Source organism: Balaenoptera acutorostrata, chromosome 13 (genome assembly GCF_949987535.1).
Source record: "Balaenoptera acutorostrata chromosome 13, mBalAcu1.1, whole genome shotgun sequence".
Classification (NCBI taxonomy): Eukaryota; Metazoa; Chordata; class Mammalia; order Artiodactyla; family Balaenopteridae; genus Balaenoptera; species Balaenoptera acutorostrata.
The window spans coordinates 76,279,492-76,296,219 of NC_080076.1; the positions used below are offsets into that span (position 1 = coordinate 76,279,492).

A 16,728-nucleotide genomic window follows, 5' to 3' on the forward strand; every position below is an offset into this window, starting at 1 on the left:
AGACCCAGCAGAATGAATTGATACATAGTTGGCACCCAGTAAATATCTGCTGATTGATTACATGAAGGCAAGTGTGGCGTATTCGACTTGGCCCCAGAGGACTTGGCACAGAGTCTGGGCGCAATAAAAGCTGGCTGCGTGGAATATTTGCTAAACGAATGAATGAACCAACGAACATGCGAACGAAGGCATGCAGCGCTCTGCCTGCTGACTGACAGGTTGACTGACAGCTGGGAACCCGCGGCCAGCAGACTCTTGATTGATGGGTGACAGCTGAGTGGCAGCCAACAGACGCGCATCGGGGCCCCTGATTGGCTGGCTGCAGCAGCCCCTCGGAAAGGGTAAGGGGAGGGGGTCCGAGGCGACCGCTCCGCGTGGGGAGGGTGCGGCACCAAGCGGCGGGAGGCGGCCGAACAGCCAGAAGCCGAGAGAGCAACTGTCGCCTCGGACTAAGGAACCGAAGTCTCCGCGCATGGGCCCGGCGCGAGGGGCGGGGCGCGCGCATCACGTGAGCGTGTTTTGGACACGTGACCCGCGCAGGGCCAAGGCTCGCCCCCGCCCCCTCCTCACCTCCCCTTCGCGGGTGTGAGCGGAGCGGCCTCGGCTCACCGCTTAGCGCCCCCCTCAGCCGCCGCCGCCGCAGCCGCCGCCTCCGCCTCCGCCCGCTGGCCATGTCCTCCGGCCGCCGCCGCCGCCGCACGAGCGCGGGGCTCCCGCGGCCCAGCGCGCAGTGAGCGCGGGACCCTCTTGCCGTTCGCCCGCCCCGGGCCCCCTTGTTCTCAGCGCCGCCGCCGCCGCCATGTTGGGTTCAGAGCCGCAGCGGAGCCGCCGCCGCCGCCGCCGGTGAGGGAGGCCGAGAGCGGAGCCCGCCCCGCCCCGGGGCCCAGGGAGCGGGGCCGCCTCGGAGCCCGGCGTCTCCCCGCCAGCCGCCTTCCCGGCCCGCCCGCTCGCCCGCGGTGTAAGCGAGCGAGCGAGCGAGCGCCGGGCCGCGGCCGCGCCTTCCGTTCCCGGCCCGAGCGAGCCCACCGTCTGTTCGTTCCCCCGCCGCCGGGCCCGGCCACATCCTGCAGCGGAGCCCTCGAGAGTCAGCGCCATGGCGGAGCAGACCTACTCGTGGTGAGTGCGGGGCTCCGGGAGACCGGGGCGCGGCGAGGGTGGGGGTCGGGGCGCCGGCGAAGCCAGCCCGGGGGGAAGAGGAGGAGGAACAGGTGCCTGTTGGGGGGGGCCGCGGGATAGGGGTGCACGCCCCCCTCACCCCCACCGGAGGGGACAGCAGGCTCTTGGGGAAGGCGTTGAGCGGCCGGGGACCCAGCGTCCGAGGAGGGGGTTGCAGGAGGAGGAGGCCTCCGCGGCGGATGTCATCTGGTCATGGGCGGAGCAGGTGATGGAAAAGGGGAGCTTGACTCCGGGGTGGGAAGCCCACGGAAGGGAAGTGGATTCCCGCGGGCACCCCGGAACTGGCCTGAGGGGGTGGCTGATGGGCAGGAGCAATGGAAAAGGTGGAGAGGGGCGGGCTGGGGCAAAGGTGGGCCACGGAGCTGAGAGGCATCTTCTGAGAACAGGTGATAAGAGGCCGAACTTGGAAGTTGTGAGAGAGGAGGAGCCACCTCTACTGGGGCTGCTGCTTATCCTTGGGATGGGGAATGAATGGAGAGTTGGTAAGGTGGGCAGAGGCCCAGGTGTGAGCGGAGGAAAGCTGCGGAAGGAGAGAGTCTTGGGAACCCTGGAGGGACACCCTGGTGAAGAGGTTGGAAGGGGAGACTGTTTGGATAACTAGATTCTGGACAGGAAGTCATTGGTGACAGTGGGGCCTGAGCAGAATCTTTGTAAGGGTTATATGAAATGGCCCGGTGCCCTGGGTCACATATGGGGATGGAGGATCTACAAGTTATGTCCATTTTAATGGGACTTTTTAAAGTTATAAAATAACTTGTTAAGGACTGAGAAGCGTACTATGTAGTTTATGGAGTGAGAACATACCTATCTTGAGAAGGGAGTGCTGCGGTTTGGGGAAAGGGGGATGAGACACCTTCCTTTAGCAGGCAGAGGTGGAATATTTGCAGGAGGGAGTTGAAGGAATGGCGATAGTATCCTTGAGGAGTGGAGTGGGGAGGAAGCAAGAAATGGGATGATGGTAGGTGCAGGGATGGAAAATCTGGTTGCAGTCTAGAGCGATTGTTCGAAGATGGTTTACTCTGTGAAGCCAGTGTGGTTTGGGATAGAACTAGAGGCTTTCCCTTCTTAGGAAAGAGCATAGTAGAGTGGGACGAGCATGGCGTTTAGAGTTGGTTTGGATGTCGGGTTCACCACTTAACTCGCTTTACAACTAGACAAGATAGCAAGTTTTCCATTCTTTTCTCCTTACCTATAAAATAGGGGGATTACCTTTTTCATAAGCTGTAAGGATTAAATGAATAACTTTACAAAGCACAGGGTAAACTGTAAGGTGTCATATTTTACTATATTATAATTATCTTAGGGAAACAGCAAAGAAATGGATAATATCTGAAAATGAGGAATGGCTTTGGATAGATGGCTTTAACTGAGTGGATGATTTGTGTTGGTTGGGGTTATGTGAAGTCAGGAACTCATTGTGTCTTCACATAGGGGAAGAGGATTGGTGATTGAAGACGATAATTCAAAAGGGAACTTCAGTGATGTATATACAATCTCAAAAAGAAGATAACTGAGAGATTGAGAGAAAGCAGTGCTAAAGCAAGAATTAAAATCTTAGTGAACAGTTGTGACAACATATATGTTTTTAAAAGACGTTTAAACTACTTTGTTGTGAGCAGCAGTGAGCTGCCTCTCTGTAGCAGGTGATTCGGAACACAGGATTAGAATGTTTCTAAAGAACTAGAGCTTTCTTATGGACAGAATAAGAAAGGAAGTGAAGGTGCCCCTGCGTGCCTTGTGCTAACTAATTCATCTTGAGCGTCTTAACACTCTGGCCCAGCTGAGAGTCCTGATGATGATCCTTCTGTTTGTACTGTGCTGTAGAGAGGCGGTGGATGGTTCAAAGAGTAAGCACAGTGGCCAAGAATTGGGGATAATGAGAGTGTTTTTACTAGGTAGGTTGGCCACACACTGTGTGATGTTGGATGGCTCTGCTACTTAGAGGAGGGTTGTTTGGTGAAGTTTGACAGTTTATAAGATTTATCCTCCTGAAATCCTTCAATCTCAGGTCCCTTAGTTTGCTTTACAGGTAAGGAAAGAAGCTCCTTGACATCAGAATGCTTAGCTCCTCACCTTTAGCATGTTTTGAGATGGAGAAAGTTTTTACAGCATCTTGGGAGAGGGTGGTGTATGGAGGGAAAGGATTGGGAAGCCAGGCAGCTTTCTTCCTGACTAGTTCTTCCCAGGTCAACCAGGCAATAATATAAAGAACTATCCATGTGGCATTTACTATATACACTCACTTGATTCTCACAAGTCCCTGAGGTAGGTGATCTTTCCCTATTTTATAGAGGAGGAAACTTAGGCTCAGGAGCTGAAATTATTTGTCCAAGATACTTCAACTGTGGTGCTTTTTGTTGTTGTTGTTGTTTGGCATGAATTCTCCATGATTTTATTCATTCTCATTGAAATATAAGTATGGAAAAGGTATGCCCAAAGTACATGTAAACCGTTTTGGATTGTCTGTCATTTTGCAGTATCTTTGTCACTGTTCCCTTGGTTTGATCAACAATCAAGAGTTGATTTTCTTGAAAATAGGTTTGCACTTTATTTGTATGTGGCCTTTAGGAAAATCAACCTTGTGGAGACTACTGTGGTGGTATGGATTTGTCTGAGGTGGAGTCAGTGAAGAAGGTAGGAACATATGAAAATAGGTTCCTTTAGGGTTTTTGTGGAGTAAGACATGTAAATTATAAAACAGGACTGGCTGTGAGTTGATTATTGTTGAATCTCAGTGGTGAGTCCATTTATTCTGTATACTTTTACATGTTAAACATTTTCGTAATAAATAGATTAAAAAAAAAAAAGCCGCTACACAGAAGTTCATGCTGTTCTCTGGTTTCTTGTGCCTGCTTTTTTCCTAGCAAATTCTATCAAAGTTCTGTTACCCAGCTGTGAAGCATTTTCTGACTGCCCCAACTGAAAGTAAGCTCTTTGTTTTTTGTTTTTTTGTTTTTTTTTTTTTAAATATTTATTTATTTATTTATTTATGGCTGTGTTGGGTCTTCGTTTCTGTGCGAGGGCTTTCTCTAGTTGTGGCAAGTGGGGGCCACTCCTCATCGCGGTGCGCGGGCCTCTCACCATCGCGGCCTCTCTTGTTGCGGAGCACTGGCTCCAGATGCGCAGGCTCAGTAATTGTGGCTCACGGGCTTGGTTGCTCCGCGGCATGTGGGATCCTCCCAGACCAGGGCTCGAACCCGTGTCCCCTGCATTGGCAGGCGGACTCTCAACCACTGCGCCACCAGGGAAGCCCTGTTTTTTTTTTTTTAAGTTTATTTATTTTTGGCTGCGTTGGGCCTTCGCTGCTGTGCGTGGGCTTTCTCTAGTTGTGGCAAGCCGGGTTTACTCTTTGTTGTGGTGCGTGGGCTTCTCATTGCGGTGGTTTCTCTTGTTGCAGAGCATGGGCTCTAGGTGCGCGGGCTTCAGTAGTTGTGGCACGTGGGCTCAGTAGTTGTGGCTCGCAGGCTCTAGGGCGCAGGCTCAGTAGTTGTGGTGCACGGGCTTAGTTGCTCCGTGGCACGTGGGATCTTCCCGGACCAGGGATTGAACCCGTGTCCCCTGCATTGGCAGGCGGATTCTTAACAGCTGCACCACCAGGGAAGTCCCAGCTCTTTGTTTTTGACACTTGTTTTGTCTGCCTCACTTCTTCCTTTTCAAGTGTGAATACCTAGTCTCCTCACTGGATGGTAAGCTTTTTGAGGGTAAGGATGCAGTTACACTAACCTTTGTCCTCCTCTAGTGCCTAGCACATTGTCTTGCCCATAGATCCTGTTTAGTAAATACTGAACGATTGAATATGATAGGTTTTCAGAGTGGTTCGTCCTTTGTTGAAAGAATATTAAGTGTAAGAGGAAGCTACAGATAGATGAGTGTTTGTAATACATATACTTATAAAAGAGAGCTTTTGGTAACTTAGTTTCCTGGTGTCTCAGTGTTGTAAGAGTGAAGGGTACCATCCCTTAATAGTTTTAAATAAAAGCGATTGACAGAAGAAATTAAAATAATTGGTAGTAACACCACAATCTTTATCACGAGTCACGATTAACCACAAGATTCTGCTTGTATCCTTTTTATTCGTAAAAACTGAGGAAATAAAAGCATGCATGTGAAAACACATTGAAGGTGCAAACTAGACTTTTATTAATTTGAGAGAAACACCTTGCTCAATGTATATTTATGTATATTTATGAGCAGTTGTTTTAGCATAAGTTCTGTGAGAAACAGTACCTTCTCTCTTGTTGGAGTCAATGCAGTACTTGTATATACCTACACTTGAATCTTGGTAAAAATTACTTACATTAGGGTTAATGTTGGTGTGTAGGGGGAAAAGGAAGTCAGTCCATGTGAACCTCATTCACATGAATTTCGTTACCAAAGTAGTATCATCATAATTTATTGTGTGTTTTCTGTGTGCTGGGGCTTTACAGTCATTGCTCAGTAAGGAAACTGAGGCTCAGAGAGTGTAAGTGACTTGCCCAAGGATATAAATAGAAAAACGGTTCTAAGTCAAGACCGTTGGACACCAAGATTCCAACACTGAATCTGTCTGCTTCCTTGTCCACAGTCACTACTCTAAGCCAACCCTCTTTTGCTTCAGTTCCTTGTTAGCCTCCTCACTGGTTCCCTCCATTCTCCGCACAGTGGCCATCCATTCTCCTGAGTAGTCTTCTGACAGCCTAACTCAGGTCATGTCAGTCCTGTGTTTAAAACTCTTTAATGGCTTTTGGCCACATTTAGAATAAAATCCAGATTCATTAGTGGGGCTCTTCATGGTCTCATTTTGTGTGCGTTTTTGAGGGATGACAGATAGTAAACAAACTATAGGTTACACAGAGGTAAAAGTTTTTCTCTTTCGGTGCTCTGTCCAGTGCTTGACATATAATAGGTGGTTTGGCAAATATTTACTGAACAGTGAATGAACATGCCTCCCCCTGGGCTGCCTGTCTGAAGATCTGTTCTAAGGACTGCATTATATTGAGGTGATATGTTGTGTGACAATGGACATTGTCAATGTCAGGTATTTGCAAATAATGCTAAACTGGATAATGAAAAGCAAAGCAGATCTCTAGAACAAATGGAAGTTATATCTGGTTTTGGATTTCTGTTATGTATCACTGTATCTGTTATGATCATATCTGATTGTCTTCTGATCATCGCATCTGGTGAAAGTTTTTCGGAGAGAAACTATTTACTTGAAAATGTATGTCTAGCATTATAGACTTTAGATTTGCTTATTATTTTTAAAACATGTTTTGCCTGTAAAGTGTTATGATAGTAATGTTTTGGGGACTTCCTGGTGGCGTGGTTAAGAATCCGCTTTCCAATGCAGGGGATACGGGTTCGATCCCTGGTCGGGGAACTAGATCCCACATGCATGCCACAACTAAGAGTTTGCATGCTGCAACTAAGGAGTCCTTCTGCCACAACTAAGACCTGGAGCAACCAAAATAAGTAAATTAAAAAAAAAAAGATAATAATGTTTTGGCGATACATGATTCAACCTAAAATTAGCCAAAGATAAGACCATGAATTTGTATTGAAATAACCTTCTTCAGTGTTTCTTATGTGTCCTCAGTGTTGGGGAGCTGGGGACTTGGTAACCATATAAGCCTGTAATTTATGAAGTAGTACTACAAATTAAAACGCCTAATGTTCATGCATTTCTCAAAATAGATTTCTGTGATCATTTATTTTAGAGATGATAAATGCCACTGAATTGAGGTGTTATGTAGTTCTGTATAATTGTATTTTACTTCAACATTAATAACTTACTTAGTTTTCATCATTCTTACCTGTTTAATCAGACCATCTTGTGAAAAATCAAGGATACCCTAAGAAGAAAACGTCTAATGAAGTGCTGTTTTAGTTGGCTGTATTTAGTACCTGAAACTTTATGTGATTGCTGTCCTTGACAGTAGAGCCATAAGTATAGTTTTATTTTCAAAATTCTATAATATATTTTCTGGAGTTTAATGGTTCCTTCTTAGGAGTTAAAGGAAAGTAGTGGTTTTATTTGTTGTATGTATAAATCAAGAAACGTTTGCAACTTTGAGTTTCTATAGCATATTTTCTAATCCTCACTTAAAGAGTTAGAGGCAGAGTGCTCCTTTTCTGGAATTTTAACCTCTTAGATGTCTAGAGGGGCTCCATGTGACCAAATTCAGTTTTACAGGGAAAATCTACAGTTAGTTCCCATGATGCTCACAATGAATTACCTCTCAGATTTTGTTAGTAGGTCTCATTAGGGCCACAGCTTAAAATAAATCAGACCCACTCATTTGCTGTGATAAGACTAGATTGAGCTCCTATGAAAAAGTTAGGTTTGAAAATACTTTTAAGGCATTAGACCGATGAATATTAGCCAAATAGAGACCTAAGAGAAAATCCCATTTCTTGATTGGTCCGGTTCACCCTAACTTGGTAAGAAAACTTGATAATCTCTGTTTTGGAGTTCCAGGTTTGATAATGAAGAACCACTAAAGGATTTTAAAAAATGCACTAAAGTAGAGGTGTGTTTTAATTGCTTTTTACATGTTTATAAATTGTACTGAATATAAGTGATCACTCAAAGTATTCAGTTCTGTCAGTACCACTCATTAAATTTTATTTGAAATCCTAAGATAGGATCTAATTCTGTTCTGATTTATTTTTTTTCTTTTCCTTTTTTTTAAAAATTAATTTATTTTTGGCTGTGTTGGGTCTTCGTTGCTGTGCGCGGGCTTTCTCTAGTTGCGGCGAGCGGGGGCTACTCTTCGTTGCAGTGCATGGGCTTCTCCTTGCAGTGGCTTCTCTTGTTGCGGAGCACGGGCTCTAGGTGCGTGGGCTTCAGTAGTTGCAGCACGTGAGCTCAGTAGTTGTGGCTCGCGGGTTCTAGAGCACAGGTTCAGTAGTTGTGGCACACGGGCTTAGTTGCTCTGCGGCATGTGGGATCTTCATGGACCAGGGATCGAACCCGTGTCCCCTGCATTGGCAGGTGGATTCTTAACCACTGTACCACGAGCGAAGTCCCATATTCTGGTTTCTTTAAATTGAGAAGTCTTTAGTTTGAAGGTGATTTTCATCTCTGATTAACTGTGACCTAGTCTTGTCTTAGTCCCAGTGTTGAATTTTGTACAATGGTTATGCCTGTCATACTCCACAGGGTTGCTGCAAGGATTCAGTGAGGTAATATATATGAAAATGCTTTGAAAATTGCTACATGCAATATAGAAGCAAGTTATTTGTTCTTTACATTTTTAGACCCGGATCAGCTCCAGACAGAGTTCCTCACTGCAGATAAGATTTTTCTTTTTTCTTCTTTTTTTAATATTTTTTTAAATTGAAGTGTAGTTGATTTACAACATTGTTAGTTTCCGCTGTACAACATAGTGATTCAGTATTTTTTATAGATTATACTCCATTTAAAGTTGTTGCAAAATATTGGCTCTATTCCCTGTGCTGTGCAGTATATCCTTGTAGCTTATTTATTTTATGCATAGTAGCTTGTACTTCTTAATCCCCTATCCCTATCTTGCCCCTCCCCCACAAAAAAGATTTTTCTTGTTTCACAATTTAAACAGCATTTAAACTTTGAGATATCTATTCTAGTAAGAATTCTATGGAGATGTTTGAATAATGCCATATAAAAAGAAATAGAAATATTAGTTTGCAAGTTGTCATTGATTTCTGTTGTTGCCTTTGAAATGTGTTATAAGGTCATCTCCGTTTAGTCACAAGTTTCATAGTCCAGTGCTGCTTACCACAAAACAAGAAAAATTGTGACTTGAATAAAGGCTAAATTTTTTCGTAATAATTGTATTTTGATCTTTTGAAGGCAGTTTCCCTCATAATCGTGGATAATCCTAGTCTTTGTCTCTTTTTTGTTTTTGTTTTGTTTTTAAATGCACAGGAAAATTTTCTACCTTAAAATGCCTGAGGAGGGGCTGTTAGTGGTGGGTTATCTGTTTTTCTTACTGTACACCAAGTCTGCCAGGCACACTCACTTCCCTTTATCTGAGGGCTTCAGGCTTGGGCTTCACTCTTGACCTAAATAAAACATGTGTAGCAAAGTTTTGTTAATTGTTTCTTCAACCTGGTTATACACACATTTTGATCTAAGTACAGTGCTTGACCTTTTGTTATTTCCTTGTCTTAATTTTTGCCCAGAATTGTCTAGCTTGACCTTCCAAACTTGACTAAATCTTCACACCTTGCCTGACAGTCTTAACTTTTAAACCTTTGACTGTACACTCTGATTTTATAAATGCCCAGAAATTCACATTCATTTCTCAAAAGTGCTTGCAAAAATACTGTTAGAAGTAAAAGCTAGTTTTAGAGAGTGAATGCTCTTACTTACGCTACTGATTAGTACAAGCACTGATACCTTAAAAACATTAAGGTCTAATACCTTAAAAAACATTTTCAAACGTAACTTCATAGGGTTCAATCTAGTTTTATTACAGGAATACATCCTGGGACCACAGGTAGGTTAGCTAGAGTTAGTTTAAGATTTGAGATGAGGTCAGTTAACCAAGAGGGAGAGTGTAGAGAGGACAGAATGGAGGACTAGAGTTGAGGCCTGGGAAACTCACAGTTGAGAAATGGGAGGAAGAGGAGGAGTCAAGGGAAGCTCCATCAGAGGTAGGATAATTAGGAAAGTGCAATGGTGATGAAAGAAAAGGCACAGAGAATTTTTAGGGGCAGTAGTGTAAAAAGCTTCAGGATTCAAAGAGAATGAAGGAAAAACAGGCTATTGACTTTGCAAAGGAAGTCGTTACTGAAAGTGCTCTAATAAAGATCAGAGTAGTGAGGGTGAAACCCAAATTAGGGATGGATAGTGAAGAAGTAAAGGTGTCCTTTGGGTACTGGCCATTTGTTTGAGAGATGGGATGTGAAAGACATAAGGAAAGAGGATGGTTGATATAGACAGCAGAGTCATAAGGATCTTTTGTTTTTATTTATTTTATATAAGGGAGAGAACTGTGTATTTGAAGCCAAGGAGGAGAAATTGATCTTGGAAAGAAATTGGTTTTTTACTGTAGTTTAAGTTTTAGAGATTTCTACTTTTTTTTTTTTTTTTTAAGTCATGGATTTCAGTTAGGAGTTGTGAAGAGGACTTAATGGGGAATGAATGCTATGTAGTGTACATTCAGTCTTTGTTTCTTTTGATCTTTACATTGTCACTAGTTTGGATTGTATTACATTTGGATTCCTAGGGCTTTTAAAATTGCCTACAGTATAAAATCCAATCTTCGGTCTGCTTTTCAAAATAATCTGGCCTTGTAACCCTACTTTTCTTTAAAAATTTGTTATTTCAGCCAAACTGGGTTACTCACTGTTCCCCTTTTCTTTAAGTTGGCTGATACACCTGGTTAGCCTTTCTCCCAAGTCTCTGAAATATGTGAGTCCTACCTGTCTTTTCAAGGTCCAGCTGAATTGCTGTCCTCTTGTTACAGAGCCTTCTGATTGGCCCAGGAGAAAATATTCTTCTGATGGCTGTAGTTCTTTATCTGATCCTGTCAGATGGCAGTGCTTTTACATTTTTCTGACCTTGTATTGAATGTATTTATGTGGCTCTTTTCCCATGTTGGCAGTGAACTCTGTAAAGGTAGGATCAAAGGCATTAATTTCATGGTTTAACGACCTATATGCATAATAGAGGCTCAGATTTTTAAAAAATATTTATTTATTTATTTATTTATTTATTTTTGGCTCCATTGAGTCTTCGTTGCTGAGTGCAGGCTTTCTGTAGTTGCAGCGAGCAGGGGCTACTCTTCGTTGCGGTGCGGGGGCTTTTCATTGCAGTGGTTTCTCTTGTTGTGGGGCACGGGCTCTAGGCGCATGGGCTTCAGTAGTTGTGGTGCATGGGCTTAGTTGCTCCGCGGCATGTGGGATCTTCCCGGACCAGGGCTCGAACCCATGTCTCCTGTGTTGGCAGGCGGATTCTTAACCACTGTGCCACCAGGGAAGTCCCTTTTTTTTTTTTTTCTCTTTTAAAGAATGAATACTTTAGAGGTGAAGTTTGTCAGGTGCAGGATTTTAGAATAGAATGTGTCCTTAAAAATAAAATGGCAGGGCACATAGAAGAGAGAAAATAATAACTTGCATAACGTCTCATTCCTCTTTGAAGAAAATACAAAAGTAAAATTGTTACTGTTAAATTGGGTCATGTGTTGTGGCGAGATTCCCCTAACTTCTTAATATCCATACAGCACCGAGAGAATGAAAGTGGCTCAGCCTGGGAACTGAACTCCTAAGGGAGACATTTACAAAGGACCACAGGCCCTTTAGAGTAGTCATCTCCATTTATCTCCAGTCTTCAACTGCCCCCAGACTGTGCTAGCTATTTATAATTTATCTCCCAAACAAGTATTGGTTAAATATGTGACATATATGACACATATGTAAGTGGAGAAGCTCTGCTATTTTGTTTCTGCAATTAGCAAAACAGTTTAAGGGAAATTTTTTTCAAATGAAAATATTTTGCAGGAAACTTCCTTTGAGGTGTGAGGAGAGCTATAAGCTATATGGAAACTAGCTTCTGAAGAATTTAACATTTTCTCTCTCTTTTGTTTCTATTTCAGAAATTCATATTTTTTTGTATTTAAGCTTCTGTTTAAAAAGTTAATGTTTTTAAAAGTAGAAACTTACATTTCATTTTTTTCCTGTTTCTAAAAGACTGTTTTCTCTTTTGACTCATTTTTTTTGTCTCTTGTTTAATAATTAATATTCAGAAAGGGAAATTAAAATTTTTTAATTTTAAAATTTTTATTGGAGTATAGTTGATTGAAAATGTTGTGTTTCTGCTGTACAGCAAAGTGAATCAGTTATACATATACATATATCCACTCTTTTTTAGGTTCTTTTCCCATATAAGTCATTACAGAGTTTTGAGAAGAGTTCCCTGTGCTATGCAATAGGTCCTTATTAGTTATCTATTTTATGTATATATTATAGTGTATATGTCAATCCCAATCTCCCAGTTTATCCCTCCCCCACTTCGCCTCTGGTAACCATAAGTTTGTTTTCTACATTTGGACTCTATTTCTGTTTTGTGAATAAGTTCTTTTGTACCATTTTTTTAGATTCCATGTATAAGCGATATCATATGATATTTGTCAGAAAGGGCAATTTAAAAATATATGGCTTGGTGTGTGCATATTTTAAATTTCATAGATACAGTAGTGATTCAATCTTAGGTCCGAATTAAATAACCTAATCGGGACTTCCCTGGTGGCGCAGTGGTTAAGAATCTGCCTGCCAATGCAGGGGACACAGGTTCAAGCCCTGGTCTGGGAAGATTCCACATGCTGCGGAGCAGCTAAGCCTGTGCGCTACAACTACTGAGCCTGCGCTCTAGAGCCTGTGAACCACAACTACTGAGCCTGAGTGCTGCAACTCCTGAAGCCCGTGTTCTTAGAGCCCGTGCTCTGCAACAAGAGAAGCCACCACAATGAGAAGCCCGTGCACCGCAACGAGGAGTAGCCCCCACTCGCTGCAACTAGAGAAAGCCCACGTGCAGCAACGAAGACCCAACGCAGCCCAAAAAATAAATAAATAAATAAATAAATAAAATAAATAACCTAGTCATCTGGAATAGGCATAAACCAGAAGTTTGGGGGATTAGGAGTTTGTTTTTGAACCTTTGCATGCTGCACGATGGTGAAAATAACCTGCAGGCCTAAGGATGATGTATTAGGCTGGTATTCATGGATAGCAGAAATTCTAAAAGCCAAACTAAAGATAATCAACCAACTTAGAAAAAAGGGAGTAACAGGTAACCTCTTCATTCTCTCTCATCTTTGCTCCTGGATGACCCTTCATTGTGTTCTCTTAGTACACTACACTTGCCTCTTTCAGTTGTTTGTTTCCTTGTTTCTCTCTCCGTAAAGTTTTGAGGACATGGGTTACAGTTTGTTCATGTCTTTATCCTCAGTGGTTTGGTACCTAGTTTATTTAAATTAGTATTATTCTGTCTTTAATTTTTTAAAATAATAACTCTAAAATAATAAAATTAGTAAGATGGAAGAGTATGTAATATCTTAAATTGCTCTCAACCTTTAAGAGCTTAAAGGGACAAGCATTAAATATCTTTTGAGATATATAGATCACTCTCTTAAGCTGAGTAAATGAAACTATTTTTATTCAAGGTGCTAAGCTGGACCTACCTTGATAATCACTTTCATTCTTGGAACCTCTTCAAAATACAGTGGGAGAATTGGGTACTGTATTGGTTAACTATTGCCACCATAATACTGCCTAACAAATTGCCCCATAACTCAGTGCTTAAAATAGCAATTGATCTGCACGTTGGCTGGAACAACTTTGCTTCTTGCTTCAGATCTGTAAGTCAGCTGGGTGACTGCTTCATTTGTGTTCATTTTGGAGCCCAGGCTGAATGGGCAGCAGCTACCCAAGGGAAGTTCTTCTCATGACAGTGGTAGAAGCACAAGAGGGCAAGTGGAAACATGCAAGACTTCTTGAAGCTCAGGCTCAGAACTGGCACACTGCCATTTCTGCTTCATTCTTTCGGCCAAAACAAGTCATGTGGTGGAACCCAAAGACAAGGAGCCACAAAACTAAACCTTGCCCTTTTTGTGGGAGGAGCTGCAGAATCACAGGGCTAAGGAGCAGATTTGGGGAGGGGTGAGGAATTTGGGCCAGTAATGCAGACAACCATAGTTGAAATTCTCTCTTCCTTTTCATATGGCTAGCTTTCATTTGTTCATTCTGTTCTATCTAAAATGAAGGACTTCATATAGGTCCCTTTCTATAACAGTATTGTTTTCATTCTAATGTTTTATGTTTTTAAAATGGCTTTTTTGAGATATAATTCACATACTATACAACTCACTAATTTAAAATATACAATCCAGTGGTTTTTAGTACATTCACAGAGTTGTGCAACCATCACTACAGTCAATTTTAGAGCATTTTTTTCATCGCAAAAGAAACCCTGTACCTGTTAGCAACTACTTCGTTTCCTCCTTTTCCCCAGCCCTGGCAGCTGCTAATGTGCTTTTGGTTTCTGTGGACTTGTCTATTTCATATAAATGGAGTAATAAAATATGTGATCTTTTGACTTATTTCACTTCGCGTAATGTTTTCAGGGTCCATCATATTGTAGCATGTATTAGTGCTTCATTCCTTTTTATTGCCAAATATTCAATTGTATATATACCACATTCTACTTATACACATTTGTTGATGGTTGTTTGGGTTTTCACTTTTTGGCTATTATGTATAATAATGTTGCTATGAACATTTATGTAAAAGTTTTTGTGCAGATATGTTTACATTTCTCTTGGGTAGATACCTAGGAGTGGAATTGCTGGCTCTTAGGGTTTCTGTGTTTAACATTTGGAAGAACTGCCAAACTGTTTTCCAGAACGTCTGCACCATTTTGTATTCTCACAGCAATGTCTGAGGGTTCTCATCTCTCCAAATGCTCACCAATTCTTGTCATTGTCCTTCTTTTTAATTATAGACATGCTAGTGGGTGTGAGTGGTTTTTGTGTAATATTTATATCTTAGGGTTTATAAAAGAGGAAAAAGGCAGTGGTTTTAGAAGGTTAGATCTGTTTGTTCTTAACAGTGTAGTACCAAAGTTGAACCTCAGTTTTAGTTACCTAAAAATCTAGCATTGAGGGAAAAAATATAATCTTTTGGCTCACAGATTTTTCTTCCGACTACTCCTTGTATTTTTTACATGCTAGAATCATTTAGGAAGAAATTAGCCTCAGATGATTGTTACTTCCCTTTGGGTAAGTGAATGACCAGATTGCTCTGGCAACCTGCTGCATCGTCAGTAGTCCTGGGACCGGTTTAATGACTGAAGTTGTTGTGGTTTTGTGTGTGTGGGGGGTGGGGCTCCACATCTCTTTTTGCCAGGAAGGTACTCACTAGAGGAATTAGTTGTAAAATATGACCTTCTCTGGGGAACCACTGTCCAGTAGAAATATAATGTGAGGAACATATATAATTTACAGTTGCCTAGTAGCCACATTAAAAGCAACAAGTGAAATTAGTTTTAATAATGTCATTTATTTAACTCAGTATATCAAAAATATTTATCATATCATTTATTGTATGTAATCAATACAAAACTTATTAACAAAATATTTTATGTTATATTTTTAGCACAAAGTCTTCTCAGTTCAGACTAGCCACATTTCAAGAGCTCAGTAGCTACATGTGGCTAGCAGCTACCATATTTTACAATACAGTCCTGGAGGTCTAAGAGTTTATGACCTAGATTTCTGCTCACATGTATGATGATTGTGTATCTTTAGGAAAAACAGATGAGTGCTTAATCAGCCTGTATTTCTGGTTCTTTAATTTTATGTTGTTACTGACCCCTCCCCAACCCCCCCCCCCTTTTTTTTTTTTTAATGTGGAAGACAGTCTTTAGAAGGGTACAGAGAGGCAAGCTCCTTACAGGTCAAATTTTTTATTGTGAGTAGAGATTAGTTAGCAAGAGGAAGAAAAACATTGGTCTCTCTCATCATTAAGGATGTATGAGGTTCCATTGTTCTTAGCAAATGAAAGAAATCTGTTGGATCTGCTGTTGTTTGGTCCTAATTCTAATTGTTCTGTATGTTCAGGGTCTGCTTTGGCCTGTTCTTTATCAGTTATGCACTACTTGTACTGTTTGACCACATAACTCACTTGGTTAGACAGAAAAAGTTGTAGATTTGATCTCTATAATTAATGAATGACTTTATGCCTGCTGGGACTCCAGCATAGTAACTAAAGCAGAATAAACAGGATCCTCTCTCTTCCATGAGTTTGCGGTGTTGTTAGAGACTGTTTGGCATTTGCTGGGTCAAATGCCAGCAAATGTAATTAAGACAATTTTGAGAGAAAGGAAATTTCAGGGTGGGCCATTATATAGACTGTGTGTCCCAATCATTTGATTACTGGAAGGACTGAATTTGGTCAAAAGTGTCTTAATATTTGAGTGCCTTTACTCATAGTATATATTTTCTTTTTTCTTTTTTTTTGGCTGCACCTTGCAGCATGTGGGACCTTAGTTCCCTGACCAGGGATCGAACCTACGCCCCCTGTGGTGGAACTGCAGAGTCTTAACCACTGGACCACCAGGGAAGTCCCCCATGGAGTACATTTTCTAATTTGCCTCAGTCCCTACCACCTTCTGCTCCTGTACACTGAGTCTCTACATCACTAGTTTATATTATTTACCTAGCCCCTGAAGGCAATCAGGTTGTGGCCCCTTGGTGTCTGTGATCAGTTCGTTGCCTCAAGGATGGGCTAGGGATAAGGAGATAGCGATCAGTGCCCCAGTGACACTGGATATGGGCACTTGCATATTGAAGACACAAATCCTTTCACCACATTTGACCATTGCATTAAGTATCACTGACAGTCGGATACCTTAATGTTCTAACAAATGTTCCATCAGCCATTGTTCTGGTTTTCTAAGTGTTAACATGCAGTTATTCTAAGTGGAATTCACATGCCTTTGGATTGGGGTCTATGAATGGTATCCTGACCAAGAAAACAAAGATCACTACTTAATTTACATGGAATAGCCTAATGCACTCATCTTTGAGC

General features: G+C 42.0%; 1 protein-coding gene across 1 annotated transcript in view; it reads left to right on the forward strand.

Moving 5' to 3' along the window:
• Positions 1-558: 558 nt before the first annotated feature.
• The window catches only part of SPPL3 (signal peptide peptidase like 3), a 128,295-nt gene continuing 112,125 nt past the window's right edge, over positions 559-16,728 (forward strand). The window contains exon 1 of the mRNA XM_007183964.3: positions 559-1,116. Within this exon, the coding sequence (XP_007184026.1) occupies positions 1,094-1,116 (23 nt within the window). The 5' untranslated portion in view covers positions 559-1,093. The remainder of the gene's footprint in view (positions 1,117-16,728) is intronic.